This window comes from Neomonachus schauinslandi, chromosome 4 (genome assembly GCF_002201575.2).
Source record: "Neomonachus schauinslandi chromosome 4, ASM220157v2, whole genome shotgun sequence".
NCBI classification, from domain to species: domain Eukaryota; kingdom Metazoa; phylum Chordata; class Mammalia; order Carnivora; family Phocidae; genus Neomonachus; species Neomonachus schauinslandi.
The window spans coordinates 187,017,286-187,032,618 of NC_058406.1; the positions used below are offsets into that span (position 1 = coordinate 187,017,286).

Genomic DNA, 15,333 nt, shown 5'->3' on the forward strand with positions numbered 1-15,333 from the left:
ACGCATTAGCCAGAGAGGGGACAGCGGAGGCACCTCGGCAGACACCCGAGGAGGATGGCCCCTGCTGGGACGGTGGCGTCCGGGTGCCAGGCCCCCCGAGGTGGCGGGCATCCCATGGAAAGACGGCCGTCCTTGCCCGCGGGTCCTGAGCGGCCGAGGGACAGAGGGGATGCTCCTGAGGGAAGGAGAGGAGATGGGCCGGGGGCCGGGGGCCAGGGGGCCGGAGGCTGACCTCGGAGCGGCAGGTCCCGCAGTAGCCATGTGGCCCCCGAAGAGGGAAAGGAGCAGAGACTTACTCCCAGCCTAAATTATTCACAAGAAAAGGGAGCGCGCCTCTTTAACAAGCCAGGGCTTTATGAAGCAAGGTTAACAATTTCACTTGATTCAGTGGAATATTATAAACTCTCTGGGGCCCATTTGAGGACTCGTGCATCAGGCACAAGGCGATGACTCAGCACTTTTTATATTATTTAGAGAATAAAATTAACCCTCGCCGGCCCAGGCTGCCACCCCCCCCCCCCCCCGCTGGATCTGGCCTGCTCAGCGCTTTCCCCCATATATAATTACAAGCCGCTATCCATCATGCGGCAGGCACGCAGCCCCAACACGCCGAAAGGGACGCAGTAAGCACTTCCACTAATAGAAGCAGAACTCAAATATCACTTTGATATTTTCATTTACATTGGAATATCTTACAATAATCACGCACAGCCTCCATGGGGGGGTCCCGCCCCTGCCACCCCCCAGCCCCCCACCTCCCCCACCGCTGCCACCAGGGCTCTGGGCATCCTTCAAGGCGACCCGCTGGCTGCAGGTCAGGTCCCCAGGTCTGCCAGGCCTGGCCGGGCCCAGCCCCTGGAGGGAGAGGACATGGGGAAGGAAGGGGCCTGGGCCCCACCGTGTGAAATGGGGGAGGGGGGTGTTTGTCAGGGGCCTCGGGCTGTCCCTGCACTGACCGTGCTCCCCTTGCTCAGGCCCAGCCCCACCGCCCCGCCCACTGGGGGTCCCCAGGGAGCCCCAGCTCCGGTCTCCCCAGTCGACTGCAGGCCCACGTGGGGACGAGCAGGACAGTAATGAGGAAGGGAGGGAACCAGTGTGCTCAGCTGCCAGGAGTCCCCAGCACAGCAGTGTTCTTGCTGTCAGACGAGGGCGACAGGAGGCAATGACGCGCCCGCGACAAGCCCGGGCTGCCAGCTCGCAGGCAGCCCTCACGCCCCAGTCCCCCAATCCCCTTCACACCGGCCTGCTTCACGCTCACCCTCGTCACCCTGGGGTGAGGCGCGCTCCAAGGAAGGCCCTGAGCAGCACGGCTGGCCCACTGCTGGGGGCTGGGTGCTGCCCGCTGCCCACCGCCCACCGCGCCCCTCACCTTTGCGCCCAGTGGGCAGTAGCCTTTGAGAAAGTCCGTGCAGACCTCTGCCTTCCGGGACACGTAGACATGGCTGTAGGGACAGTTGCTGTTGCTGCAAATCCCCTTCAGGAAATAGGAGCACACAGGCATCTGCGGAGGCGAGGGGACAGGGGTGAGGGCCAGCAGACCCCCCTGGCTCCCTTCGGCACGTGGGCCCAGTCTGCCCACTGCTACTACGGCCCCGCCTCCTCCAGCCCTCCGTCAGGAGCCTGCACCCCACTTTACAGGCAAAACACCTGGACTTGAAGGACCTGCCTGGGGCTCCGAGGCCAGGCATGAGCCACACAGAGACCCCCAAGGGAGAAATGGACACACCGTGCTGGACAGCAGGACGGGGGCCATCAGGAGCCATGAGCACCTGGGGCCATGCCAGGTGAGGGCTGCCCACCCCAAAGGGAGACCCCCAGTTTCCCCAGAAGGCAAGGTTGTCTGGGCAGGACACACGTGCCCTCAAACAGCCCAGGTGAAGACGTCCCTGCAGGATGGCTGACCTCCACATGTGCCGTCACCTGCTCTGAGACTGCCTGGTTTCCAGGCAGCAGGGCCACAGTGGACAGGCCAGGAGGGGTTGGTGTCTGGAGGAGCAGGGGCTGGGGGGTAAGGGGGAGACAGAGCATGGGGGCTCTAGGTAGGGCACAGCCTACAGGGCCCGGAAATTCAGCCGATTTCCCAGCTGCCTGGACACCGGGCAGTGTCCATGGGCTGGTGACATGATTCTACCCAGGGAAGCCTAGGGATGGACCATGGGTAGGCAGGGAGCAGCCCAGGGCTGCACTGACCCCAGGCTGGCACTGTGGACACCTGGCTCCAGTGCCCTGGCAGCCAGCAGGTGGGCCCAGGGAAGACCTGGGGGGGAAGAAGGGGGACATGGAGCGGGCGGCCTGGGCAGGGCTATGCAGCACAGCAGTCCCTGGCCCCTAGACTGGGAGACAGAGAGAAATGCGGCCCCCTTTCTCCCTGTTGGAAGAAGCTGAAGCCTGAGGGCCAGCAAGGAGGGGTCTCTGATCTTGCCCACCCTGACCTCTGCAGTTGCCATTTTGCCAGGCGACTCCTCTCTGGGGCCCCTCCTTGGTCAGCCCCCTGGGGGCCTCCCACCTTCCCCAGGCCTGTTACCCCTGCAGGAGCTTCTCTGGGAGCTGGCCTCTCCCGCTCTCTCCTCTGTCAGACCCACCCTTCACGCACCCCACTGCAGCCCCTGCTCCCTGGGTGGGTCTACACTGGCGGGCACCCCAGGGCTCAGCTCCTCACACCTCCACACTGAGCTCCGGCGGCCTGCCAGGGGCCCCAGGCAGGGGCTTCCAGGGCAGGGCAGAGGGGAGGCCAGGGCGGGAATGAGGGAGAAAGCAAAGAAACAAAGAGTGATTTAACGTGCAAGAGTTTATTTTTAATTGTCTTTTAACTGCAGCGCACAGGGGAGAAGGGCTGGCCCGTCTGGGGCTGGCAGCAGTACGGCTGCAAACAATTCCCTTAATGTGGCTTTTGATATAGAGCCCAAATTAGCTCTAATAAAAAGGGACAATAAAGCCAACTCTTACACCAAACGGAACTCCTCCTAGCTGTCAGCACGGCCGTTATAGAGAGGGAACTGCATTCTCATTTCAATTAACCTTGTTTGCACCCACCACGTCCACACAAATAACAATAACATTAACTCAGGGCGCGCGTGCAGGCGTCCACATTAGACAGCTCAGAACGTGCACCAGCTTCGGAGCTGGAGCTAATGAACCTGAAACTCGACGTGAATTTCCAAATTGCTCACAACAGAGTTTCGAAGCTCTATTAGGGAGAAAAATGCTGATTCTTTTCAAGTTCCTCAAGGGGAAAAGCTGTTGTAGCGGCAGCCTTGGCCCGATCCCGCCTCCCCTAACCTTGCCGCGCGGCCCCAGAGTGGGGGGTGGGTGGCAGGCAGCCCAGCCCGCCCGAGCCCTCACCTCCAGGCTCCCGGCATGCTGATGCCCGGGCCCCAGTGCCGCCCCGGCTCTGCCCCCGCAGTGGGCGCCCATGCGAGGGGGTCCCCCGTGCCCACAGTGGCCGAGGGGAGGGGCCTGCGAGACAGGGGTCCCGTGGCGCGCCCACCTGTCCTCCGCTGCCCTTCCAGCGTGCCCTGCCTCACCCCACCGCCCCTGGGCACGGGGCAGGGTGGTCACACAGCCAGCCCGCCCCCCACCCCCTGGCCGGGGGAGAACCGGGGGGCGGGGCCTGCAGGGAGGCCAGGTGCCCGGGGGAGCTCACCTTCTCCTTGGACACGTGGTGGGAGAAGGGGCACGTCCCATCTGTCTTCTTGCACGTGCCCCGGAGAAACCTGTGCAAAGGAGGGAAGAGGGTTGGAGACGCCAGGGACAGGACGCCCGCGCGGCCCCCTGCAGCCCCCACCCCCCGGCCCCCGAGGCCCGGCAGGGTGAAGGGCACCTGGTGCACACGGCCACCTTGTCGGGGTCGTGGATGTAGGGACAGTGCTGGCCGTGGTTGCACCTGCCGAAGCGGTTGTAGTACATGCAGTACTCCTGCTGCTGCTTCCGCCGCCGCTGCCTCGCCTGCCGGACAATGGCCAGGCTGCGCTGGACGGCCCGGCTGTGGAAGGGGGTGGACGTTCGTGAGCCTGATGGAACCCCCTGCCCCGCCCCGCCCCGCCCACCCGTGAGCCCCAGGCCCAACCCTGAGGGACGTACCTGGCCAGGGAGCGGCTGCAGCTGCTGGTAGGATCCACGCGGCCTGTGGGGAGAGGCCACATCACGCCAGGCCCCCAGGCCCACGGGCCCACAAGCCCACAGGCCGCCAGGCCCACAGGCCCCCAGGCCCCTGGCCCACAGGCCCCCAGACCCCAGGCCCACAGGCCCACAAGCCCGCAGGCCCACAAGCCCCCAGGCCCCTAGGCCCCCGGCCCACAGGCCCACGAGCCCCCAGGCCCCCAAGCCCCCAGGCCCCAGGCCCACAGGCCCACGAGCCCCCAGTCCCACGAGCCCGCAGGCCCACGAGCCCCCAGGCCCCAGGCCCACAGGCCCCCAGGCCCCCAGACCCCAGGCCCACAGGCCCACAAGCCCCCAGGCCCGCAGGCCCCCAGGCCCACAAGCCCACAGGCCCCCAGGCCCCCAGACCCACGAGCCCCCAGGCCCCCAAGCCCCCAGGCCCCCAGGCCCCCAGGGCCCCAGGCACTCCTGCTGCCCAGCAAGCTGCTCTGCACAGCCCTGTCAGGGTTCCCGCTCTCGGTGCAGGCACTGCTGCCCCCTAAGGGAAACCCCCTGTCCTCCCTTCGGGCTGGGCTGCATACCCTGCTGGGACCCTGCCGGACCCCCACCTGGTGCAGGGCAGCGGCCCGTCCAGGGACCAGATCTGGCAGTTGGCTGGCAGCCTCGCCTCTCAACGCAGGTGGTCCCGGGACCGGCAGGTGGGAGGGGGGGGGCCTCCCTGCCACCTCCCTCTGCCAGGAGCAGGGCCCAGGGATGTGGGACCTGAGTGGGGTCCAGGAATGCCCCCTGGCTTCGTCGTAGCCAGTAATGACTCTTCTGTATTGACAGGGTTATTCGACAAAAACATCATAGCGAGTACATGGCTGCAAAGCCTGAGGTCCTTGCCCCCAGGCTCTACAGGGACCTACGTGCCGACCTTAGCCTCCATAGGCCCCGGACGAGCACATCTGGCTCTGAGGCCCTCATTGGCCATGGCAGGTACCCATTCCTCAAAACCCTAAGCACAAAGACCAATCAAGTCCTCTATGAGGTCACTGACTGTGGCCCAAAGGGGAGCTGTTCATGAAATGGACAGTGGTCACAAGAAGGCAACAGGTGACAGGATGCCCACAGCCAGGGCAGTTGGTGTTGGGGGGGGCTAGGGCAGCAGGGGACAAGGGGCAAGTGGGCAATGCTTGTCCTGCGTGAGAAAGGGGAGGGAGTCCAGACGAACGTACACCCTCCTGCCTCCCTTTTAGGCACGAGGTCACCGCCCCCCAGAGCCAGGGTGGGCAGGTCGGGGCCAGAGGCTACTCAGACGGCCATGGAGGCCCACGGTTCCTCTCTCTCTCTCTCTCTCTCTCTCTCTCACACACACACACACACACACACACACACACACACACACACACATACACACACATGAACCTTCTCAGACCAGATTCAATTTCCCACAGGCAGCTGCTGAAATGGATCTGCTGGTAAGAGGCAGAAGTGACATCACTCAGAAATTCTAGGGACCTGAGGCAATGACAAAGCATCCCAGGCTTAAAAAGGGATGTCCCCAAGCTGCCTGGCCCTGAGCCGCCCCCATCAGAGCTGCATGGGAGGCCCGGGCAGGTGGCCCTCCTGCCACCTGGAGGCCCCTCCCTCGACCTCCCCAGGACGACCTTTGCCAGGACCCAGGCAGCTCGGTCCCCTCTCCTGAGTTCCAGACCTGGTCACACAAGCATTCTGACACTTTATGCAGCCTGTCCACGTCCAAGCTCCCCCGTGCCCCCCAGGCTGACCTTCAGGCACTCTTCTCCACATCTAGCCTACTGCAGAGTCCCTCTCCGGGCTCCCACCCTCGGGCCAGCGTCTGCCCCTCTGAGCCTCAGTGTCCTCAAGCTGAGAAGGGGTGGCTCCAGGGCTGAGCAGCGAGACCCCCAATGGGAAGGAGGTGCCCCGCCCGGCGGCCATGGCCCAGGCGACCGAGACACGAACGGGGCTGGTTTTGGTGCAGGGGTGGGGGGTGGGCCAGGGAGGAGCTGGGCAGGGCAGCGGCGTCCTGGCTCCCACGCTGGGGACACTGACCAGGGGTCCACGTCAGAGGCCGGTCCAGGTGGCACGTGGTGCCGCACGCCTGCCAGCCCGGGGTTGACGGAGTGTCACCGGATCGCGGCCCGCGAGCACGGCTTCCGGCTGTCGCCAGGGCTGCCGGCGCCGCTGGGGCGCATCTGCTCCCACCAGGGCCCGCTGTCAACATGTGTCTGCCTGTCAGACTTGGGCCCCAGGCCTGGCCTCTGAGGAGGCAGGGCGGGTTCACTCCCCTCGCCGCCCCCCCACCGTTTGCTCTTAAAAAATGACAGTGTGGGGCTCGCAGTGGGAGGCAGCGTTCAGCGGCTGTGTGGTGTTAAAAAATGCACAGAAAGTAGCTGGCTGCAAAAGAGGCTGCGAGGTGCTGAGGGGTGCTACAGGGTTCAGCTGAAAACCCTCGGCAGCCACCGAGCGGGAGGCGCCAAGCCTTCAGAGAGCTTGCGCTGCCTGGGGATCTTCCCAAAATAGACACCGTGAGCTTGGTTCGGGCAGCCCCACCCCGCCCCACCAGTCCCCGCCAGGGAGTGCCTCACCCTCCCCAGGCCGGGGAGCCCAAATCAGGGGCTCTGGGGTCAGAAGGAGCAGCTGGGCAGGTCTGCAGCCCCACGGCGCCCCAGCGGGACTCACCCCTCCCAGGAAATCATGGCCCTGGGCAGAGGGAGCCCCAGGAAGAGGCTTCGGGAAGGGAGGAAGGCAGCAGGGTGGGGCCTTGAGTGCGCGGTTCGGGGGCCCTCTCTCGAGTCCTCTCATGCTGTTCCGTGTGACTTCCCAGCACACAGGGTGGGGTCAGCAGGTCACAGACGAGGAGACGAGGCACAGGGACCCATGACCTGCCGAGGGGTGTGCCATGGCCAATGAGTAGCAGGGACCACAAATCCGCCCCACTCCGGGGCCTGGGGGCCAGGCCTGTAGCCCGGGCTGGGGGAGGTGGTTCTGGCAGATGGACTTGGGGCTTCTGCTCCACGGTAGGGACCGCGACAGACGCCTGGTCCCGTGGAACATGTGTCACGGCCCATACCTGGGTGCACACAGGGAGAGGTCTCAGGGCCGGGAGGAGGGTGGGGACGAGGCTCTGCACTTCTCTCCCTGCCACCCACCTACCCATGGCTCGGATACCCCAACACAGGGGCTGACACTCGCAGAGAAGCCCAGCAGCCAGGAGGAAAAGCCAGGAGGAGAGGAGGTGAGCCCCCACCCCCGAAGAGGGTCTGGCTGTACTTTCCTGCTGAAGTCAAAGTTCTGCTGACACCAAAGGAAAAAATTTATTCCTTTAAAAATTATTCGTCTAAGGAGGCCGCTGGTCAGTGGGCACTCCCGCAGCTGGGAACACCCCACCTCCCTCATAGCAAGGAGTAGGGCACCCTTATGCGGGTCTGGGAAGCTGGATCTGGCGGTGGGGGGTGGTCTCTGGCTCTGCCTCATACCTGGGACAGGCCACCCAATGGTCCGTGTTCCCAATCCCACCTACCTGCCCCAGCCTGCCCTGAAGTTGGGAGGGCTGAGCCCCAGGACTGCCCCCTAGCAGCGACAAGGAGTGGGGCCTCCTGGGAACCCGCCTGGCCCTGGAGGCCTCTGTCCTCCCTGTACTGCCCGAGGCCAGGAGGCTGGGGGAGGTGGGGCTGGAGGCGGCGGGGGGCGGGGGGGCAGCGTGCACAGCACTGCACTTGATAGAAGGGGGAAGGCGCCACTGCGTGGAGGTCAGCACCTGCAGGGGAGCGGGCTTGGCAAGGTGTCCTCCCCAGTGAGACGTGGGACAGCTGCCTGCTCAGGTGCGGTGAGGCCTGTGCTGCGGAGAGGGGACAGAGCACCCCACAGCCCCTAACGCTGGCCCCTTTCTCCGCCAGCTTTACTGCCCCAAGGCGGCAGTGCAGCCTGGGCTCTCCCAGGAGCTCGGGCTCTCCTCTCTCATACCCTCCCCTCGAGCAGCTGCCAAGCAGTTCGCACCCGCCTCTTCCTCTCTGTCTCGGGGTGCCTCTCCTCTCACCATGGACTTAAAGGGCCAGGTGGTAGGTATACCCCAAAGGTCCATCCAGCCCACAGGAGATCAGGGTCCATGTGGAGGGGCCCCCGTGCAGCCCAGGACATATGAGCAGCAGGGTCCTGGCAAGGGCCAGGGTGGCCCCAAACCATAATCCACTTCCGGGTCCCTGCATGTGGACAGTGTGAGTGCCAGGACGGCCAATGACATCTGGCCAGGCCAGGGAGGAGTCCCTCAGACCTGATGCGAATAAGCAGCACACAGCAGGCTGGGGCGGACAGGACGGCAGGGTGCTCGAGGGGGCGTGGCCCAGCGACATGCTTGGCTGAGGAAATGTCAGCAAAACGGGCGCCCCCCCAGTAAGCTTCATCCAGCTCCCAAAGGAGGACAGCAGGGAACAGAGCCTGGGTCCTGCCTGCTGGGTCGGCTGTGGGGTCAGGGGTGACAGTCGGGGGCAGAAAGGATGATAGATCGGAAAGGCCAGCCAGGGCCTTTCACTGAGGAGGCCCAGCGGGAGGCTGGGGCCAGTGGGTGTGACCCAGAGAGAAGCCTCATCCATCGGGGCCGGCAGAACATCACTTTGCAGAGAGGCTGCCCAGAAGCCCTCCATGGCTCCACCCACTCCACAACCAGCCTGCCTAGGGACTGCTCGGCGAAGGACCAACAGCCCTGTGTGGGGCCTCACGGACCATGAACACCGATGCCAGGGGCCTGCTGAGCCCTGGGGGTCAGAGGCTCAGAGTGGGGGGAGGGCTGAGCCTCATGCAGGCCCCGTGAGGAGGCCCAGCCGCTCTGGACCTGCTCCTTCACTGGCAAGCTAGCTGAGGCCAAGGCAGAAAGGCCCTTGGATCACACAGCCTAATCCCTCGAGAAAGGGATGGGGAAAATGAGGCGCAGAGGCAGAGCACAGCCATGGCCTTCGGGCCCCCTAGTGCCTCTCCTAGGGAGCCCCGTATACCCCGTCTGGAAAAAGGCAGCCAGGCACCCATGCCTCCCTCCCCACAGTTCCACAAACAGAGGCCCTGGGGACACAGCTGGGCAAGGGCTTCCGGGAAGGGGCCCCCCAACCTACAGATGGCCCCAGCGCCCCGCCTCTTCTCCCTCCTGCCCCTTTGGGTGGGCGGGGCAGGGTCTGGGAGCAGCTGGGCCTCTGCAGTCCCCATACTGCCTGCAACCTCACCCTTTTTTTCCTAACAGAAAAGGATGGGGGTAAAATTGGACTGAAACCAAAATATTTTCTAGTTAATTTGTATAATAAGCGAATCCAAAGCATTTCCTTCTCCTCGGCCTGTTTCCCCAGGCCGCGGGGGCGCGCAAGGTGGCGGCGGCTGCCTCCAGACACAGTTGGGAGGCACTGCCAATGAGATTAGGGGGTGCCGCGGCCCCAGGTGTTCACTTGCCAGGGCCGTGTTTACCATACCTGGCTCATCTCCTTTGTCCAGGAGCAAAACACGGAAAATCAGGGCCTGCTCAGCCAAGCGAGAGGCAGTGCGCTCACGGGTGGGGGGGCCTTCCCCGGGGACGCAGAGGCTGCAAGGCCTCCCCCTCCGTGCCCTGCCTGCTCCAGCTGCCCGTCAGCTTCGACGGGGACAGCCACAGAGGCTCTGTAAGCTCTGAACAGGAACACAGACTCCCCTCCTGGCATGGGCCCCTTTGGGAAGCACTCACTTGCATCTGCTCCATGGGAGCCCCAGGCCCGCCTGCCTCGGTCACCGGCTAGCCTCCGCCCCCCGCCCACCACTGACAACACAGGCTGGGGAGTTAGGGGCCCACCCTCACCTGTGCGCAGGAGGGGCCTGCTGCTGCTGTCGCCGGGCCGGCCGTAGGTCTTAGAGAGCTTGTTGGCTGACACCTTGTACAGGACGCCCCCGATGCAGCGGTAGCCTTTATTCCGCCACCGAGAAGAGCTGAGCTGGGCCTTCCCACCCCCGGCAGCGGGGCGCAGGCGGTTCAGCACCAGAGACCTGCAGAGACAGGGAAACTCCGGTGTGTCCAGCCCCACGGGCCCACAGTCTGTCCTCCTCCACACCCCTGCAGGCGAAGGGGACCCTCAACCCCACTAGCCGGGCTGAAAGGGCACGGGTGGGGGACAAGCCTCCCCCTTCCAGCACGTATGCCCCTGGGATGAGACTGTCCAGGCCCTGGCCTTCTGGCAGGGCGTCTGGAGGGAGCTCCAGTGCACGGGCAAGTCCCCTGAGGGTCCACACCGTGGCTGATGGTCATCGCCACTGCCCGGGAACATCTTCCCCCAGATGCTGCCCCAGCGCACGCCACCCAGGCCTTTGGGTCAGCAGGCTCTACTCCTGTCCCCTCTGTTCACCACACAGGAGACCAGCATGGAGAGTAGGAGGGGACGGCCTCACAGACCCCCATCCGGGCAAGCTGTCTGGGGGAAAGACTGGAGGTGCCTTAAAGTCCTGGGCTGGAAGAGGCCTGGGACAGCCTTTGGGGTTAGCTGAGTGGATGATCCAGGCCGGGAAGGCAGACCTGGGCCTGGATGGCCCCAGTGGCCACTTGCCCACTCCCTCCCTCCAGATTCTCCTCCGACCAGCTCCTGGGCCCTATCCTGGCCAGACCAGAGTGGGTCAGGAGGGGAGGCCCCACATGCCCCCACTTCGAGAGACGTCCCCTAAAGACACGACGGCTGCAATGGGCAGTGGCTGTGGGCCCCCAGACCAGCAGCAACTGGGGGCCTGCAGCTGTCCTGGCTGACCCGCTCCCCCCAGCTGTCACATGGGCAGGCTGCCACCGAAATGAGGGGACAAGGCCCTCCCACTCAGGGAGGCTGGCATGGAGACTAGCCAGCTTCATGACTCCAGAAGGGCGTGGGGCCTTTCCCCCTCAAGACGCATTTCAGCAGTAATTTGTTTATGCAAATTGACCTTAATTCCGTGTTAGCTCAGACTCTGGCCGTAATGCTATTACCACCGAGTGTGCACACTGCACCCCAGCGGCAAATCTGGGCCTGAGTGCTTGTGCCTCCAAGCAGCAGGAGGGGCAGGGCGTGAGGATAGCAGTCCTTACTGCAGGGACCACCACCGGCCGCGGGGACCTGGCTGAAGCGGGGTTCTCCCCACGGCCCTGCAGCCCCCTCCCCCAGGGAGCACACAGACCCCCATCTCCGTCTGGGGCAGCAGCAGACTCTGGCCTGGGCCCCCAGGGACAGGGCAGGCCTCGGGGCATCCTGGCACATAGGCTGCTGGAGGTGGGGGGCCACCCACAGTGGACACGCCCAGAGCTGAGTGCTAGGGCTCAAGCAGCCCCGCTCTGGCGTGCAGTTGCCGCCCCAACCACTTGGCCCCAAGGCTGCCTCGGCCTTCGTCTCTCTGCAAGTGGGGGTGACTCTTGCCAGCGCAAGCCTCTGAGGGCACGCTAGAGACTGTGCGTGAGTGAGCCGGGTGCTCAGGGGACCCAAAGCTGCGGTGTAAGGACAAAGGCCAGGCGGGGAGTGCCGAAGACGACGCCATAGCCCAACAGCACTTAACCCAGTTTCCCTTAATTAAAATTCAAGTTCACAAACACCAATCTTGGGGAAAAGTCCTGCCAAGGGGCCCCAGCCGGCCTGGCTCATGCTATCTGCGCCCTACAGACTGCAGCTGTCCCCACACAGGGCGCATCTTGGCAGGAAGAGGGTGGGGTGGGCAGCGATCCTCTGGGGGGGCAGACAGACTTCCAGATTTTCCCCAGACCCTGGTCCCAGGGCATCTATGTGTCCGGTGAGCACCTGCCTTGTCCCCTTGGCTCACTCAGAGGCCAGGCCAAAGTATGAGGAGGGTGGGGCCAGGCGGGGTCCTCTTCTGTGCCGGTCCTGCTGCAGAACCCTGTGAGCCCCCTGCGGGGACTGTGGTCACTGTGCACAGGGCACAGCTTGGCCTGAGTCCTAATCCCCACAGCTGAGAGCTGAACCTAGGGCTGGGGGCCACCACAGCTCGCTCAGCCAGAGGGCAACAGGCCCCCTACAGCCCCAGCCCCATGGTGTCCAGAGCCCTCAGCGGTCTCCCCACTGACAAGGCAGCTGCCCCTTCATATGCCCACTTGGGCCAGGGCCAGCCCTGGGCAGCCTCCACTCCTGCAGCCCTGGGAAGCTGAGTGACCGGCAGCAAGCCCGGCCCATGCCTATAAGACACTCGTCCCTCAGGACCAGACCCCAGACCTCCCAACAGGCCCTGCAGCGAGATGATGCAGCAGCCGCTTACAGGACCAAGGACACCACTCTTAGCTGCCTCTTCCCTTGGGGCACGGACCCTCCCCTCCTGGGCCACCACCCCTACCCACCCCCCATCCACACCCAGGACACCACAAAGCACGAGGACAGGTGGGCAACCAGACCTGCGCCCCACCTACCCACCTGGGCCCAGCATCTCAGGACCCCACATCCCCAGAAACCCAGCCCTTCGAGGGGTGAGGAAGCTTACTTGTGGGCATGTGCCCCTGGCTGAGGCCAGACAGGGACAGACCACCACTCCCAGGGGCAGCCACACAGGTGAAGCTGCAGAAAGAGGTGGCCAGGCCCAGACAGGGACCTGCGGAGGTGGAGGACAGCAGGATCTTGGTTCAGAAGGAGCTAGAAGCTTCAGGACAGATTATGTTCCAGCCCCGAGGGTGGTCCCATCCAGGCCCATCCCACGGCTCCGTGCACCGAGGAGCCTCAGTCTGGGGCTGTTACCAGCTCACCCTGAAGAGCGAGCCCCGGGGACGCCCTCCTGGCTCCCAGGCTAGGCACTAGGGCCAGACATACCCAACGCCCTCCTTCAGAGAAGTCCCTTTCATGATTTATTTTTTTGGCTAAGAGGCGCATCTCAGGTGACATCTCTTTCCCTGCACCTTGTTGATTACTCCCACAGTTACTTTTGTGAAGGAACAGGACTAACAGATCTGTCCTCTTCTCCCACCAAAAACCATACCCCTGGGTTTTAAGGCAATTACAGGACAATGGTCGGCCACCGGGGAGGGGATGGATGGGGGCAGTTCGGAGGCCTAGCAGCTCTTCTCACGCCTGGCCCAGCGTTTGCGGCCCATGCACACGCACCTGCCTGAGGGACCCCGCGTGCCCGAGGGTGTGGGGCTGTGGACCCCGGTGATGCCGCGGGGCTATCTGGAGGAGGTGGATGTACCCACAGAACTTGGGCAGGGCGGGCCAGGGCTGCAGAAGGGCCCACCTGCCCAGCCCGCAGCGGCACAGGCCTCCTCCGCCCTTCCCTCACCCCTGCCAGGCCCGCTCGCTGACTCGGGACCTGGGCCGGGCGGGCGCCGGGCTGGCAAGAGGCCGCCTTGTAGCTTTTCGTTGCCGTGGGTGTCACAGAGCTCCGGTCAATTGTTCCCTAATGGAGAGGACAGGCTCTGGAAACCAACTGTATTGAGAAGAGGGGATAAAATTAATGAGATAATAGCCGGGCCAAGGACCCGGAGAACGCTCCTGCCCTCGCGGCGAGGGCCCTGTAATTCCTTTTCTACAACAGGAGGCTCAGATCTAAAGGCTTCTCCCATCCGTCCGGCAGGCCCACGCCGCCAGGAAATTTCATTAACGCTGGAAAATAGGAAAGGTATTAAGCGTGGATAATGAAGGCCAGGGAGGGAACCGTGCCTTAAGATAGTCCTCTTTCTCGCCTTTGTAATGGGAGGCATGAACTTTCCCTTCAAATCCATTTCTAATCCATTTGAAATACTACAGCAAATTATCTTTCCTTCAGCCCGAAAGCGGCCAGCCAATTTACTCCGAATAGAAGTGACAATGCCCCAGGATTTATCACCATAACCTTGACTACACCAGGGTGAGGGCTGGGCCCCCCACCCCCCCGGGGGGCACGAAGAACGGGTGGGGGGAGATAACATTTTCAATGAATAGCAGTGGTAATGGGGAGACAGACACGCATACCACAAAAGTAGGTATAAAAAGAAAAGCTGTCCACGTGTCTGAGGCCTGGGGTTGGGGGGCAGCTGGCAAGTCCCAGCCCGAGGCCGGTGAGGCCGGCGAGGTGCCCTGCCGTGCCCGGATGCCCAGGAGGAGGGGACGCCAGGGTCTGGGCAAGACTGAGGGAGGCTTTCCCTGGGAAGCCAGGGATGAGTGTGGTGTGTGCCCTGCTCGGCCTGCAGGGTCTGCTCACCCAGTCTGCCGGGGCTCCCCTGCCCTCCAAGGGCTTGGAAGGCCGACCCTGCACACCCACACTCCTTCCCCCGTGAGCGTCCCATGGCCACTTCCCACGGCAGGTCCACATAGCCCCCAACACTGTACACAGGGTGCCCCCGGCCACTGGGTCTGCTTCTTAGGCTGCAGGGTGAGACGGGCCCAGCCCAGGCGCCGTCGGCTACACAGCCTGGCAGCCAGGGGCATGGGTGTGCATGTGAGGACAGGCAGATCAGCTCCCAAAGGTGCACACGTGAGCACAAGCACCCAGCCCACCCTGGTCACAGGAGCTGACAAACACAAGCCCCTCCTGAGGCCCCACAGTGGATGCTGCACTCTGCACCCCAGACCCGGGGGTGAGGACAGGCAGCCTGCCTGGGCCACGTCCGGTGAAGGCCCAGGGAGTGGTTCACTCCTGACCAAGAGCAGACTCAGGCGCGAGGGGACGAGGGGCAAGGGAGGTGGCCCCAACCTCTGGGAGGCCCTGGATGGGGCAAGTCCCAAACTGGGAGCTGTGCCCAGATGCCCAGGCCTCCTCACCAGGTCCAACAGCACCTTTAAACACCGCCTCAGGCCGCCTGCACAGCCCCACTGGAGCCAAGTGGACCCCAGCCCCCACTCAGACTCGCTCAGTCCTCAGGTTTCCTGAAGAAACAGCACAGTGTACATGGGCCTAAGGCAGCCAGCCCATCCCAGGCCACGTGGACCCAGAGAAGATGGGACAGACCTGCCTCCCGGGGACAGGGCCAGGCCAAGGGGCCACACAAAGGCTGGGCACAGATCTGTGTGCAGGACCAGAGGACCTGAGCCCAGACAAGAAGTCACTGGCGGGAACTTGCCAGGCACAGAGGCGTCTTTGCTGGTGGGTCCTTCCCAACCCCTTCAGGGAGGGCTCCTGGACCCCGGATGTCCCTACAGCCTGCTCCCCACCTTGCACACAGACCCCTCCCCTCCCTGGGACCCCTCAGCCAGCCAGTGACTGCAGTCACCAAGGGAACCCACCTCACCTAAGCGGGCCCCTCTCTCGCTCCCGATGCGGGCTGGCCGGTCCCCACCCTGATTTACGGCTCCCTCG

At 64.0% G+C, this 15,333-nt stretch overlaps 1 protein-coding gene across 1 annotated transcript in view; it reads right to left on the minus strand.

The window, feature by feature from the left end:
- Window positions 1–15,333, minus strand: part of ZC3H3 (zinc finger CCCH-type containing 3) — a 91,497-nt gene that overhangs the window by 18,011 nt on the left and 58,153 nt on the right. Inside the window, exons 5-9 of the mRNA XM_021688501.1 lie at window positions 9,914–10,098; window positions 4,081–4,123; window positions 3,821–3,982; window positions 3,644–3,713; window positions 1,370–1,501 (exon numbers count right to left, since the gene is read on the minus strand). Coding sequence (XP_021544176.1) covers window positions 1,370–1,501; window positions 3,644–3,713; window positions 3,821–3,982; window positions 4,081–4,123; window positions 9,914–10,098 — 592 coding nt within the window. The remainder of the gene's footprint in view (window positions 1–1,369; window positions 1,502–3,643; window positions 3,714–3,820; window positions 3,983–4,080; window positions 4,124–9,913; window positions 10,099–15,333) is intronic.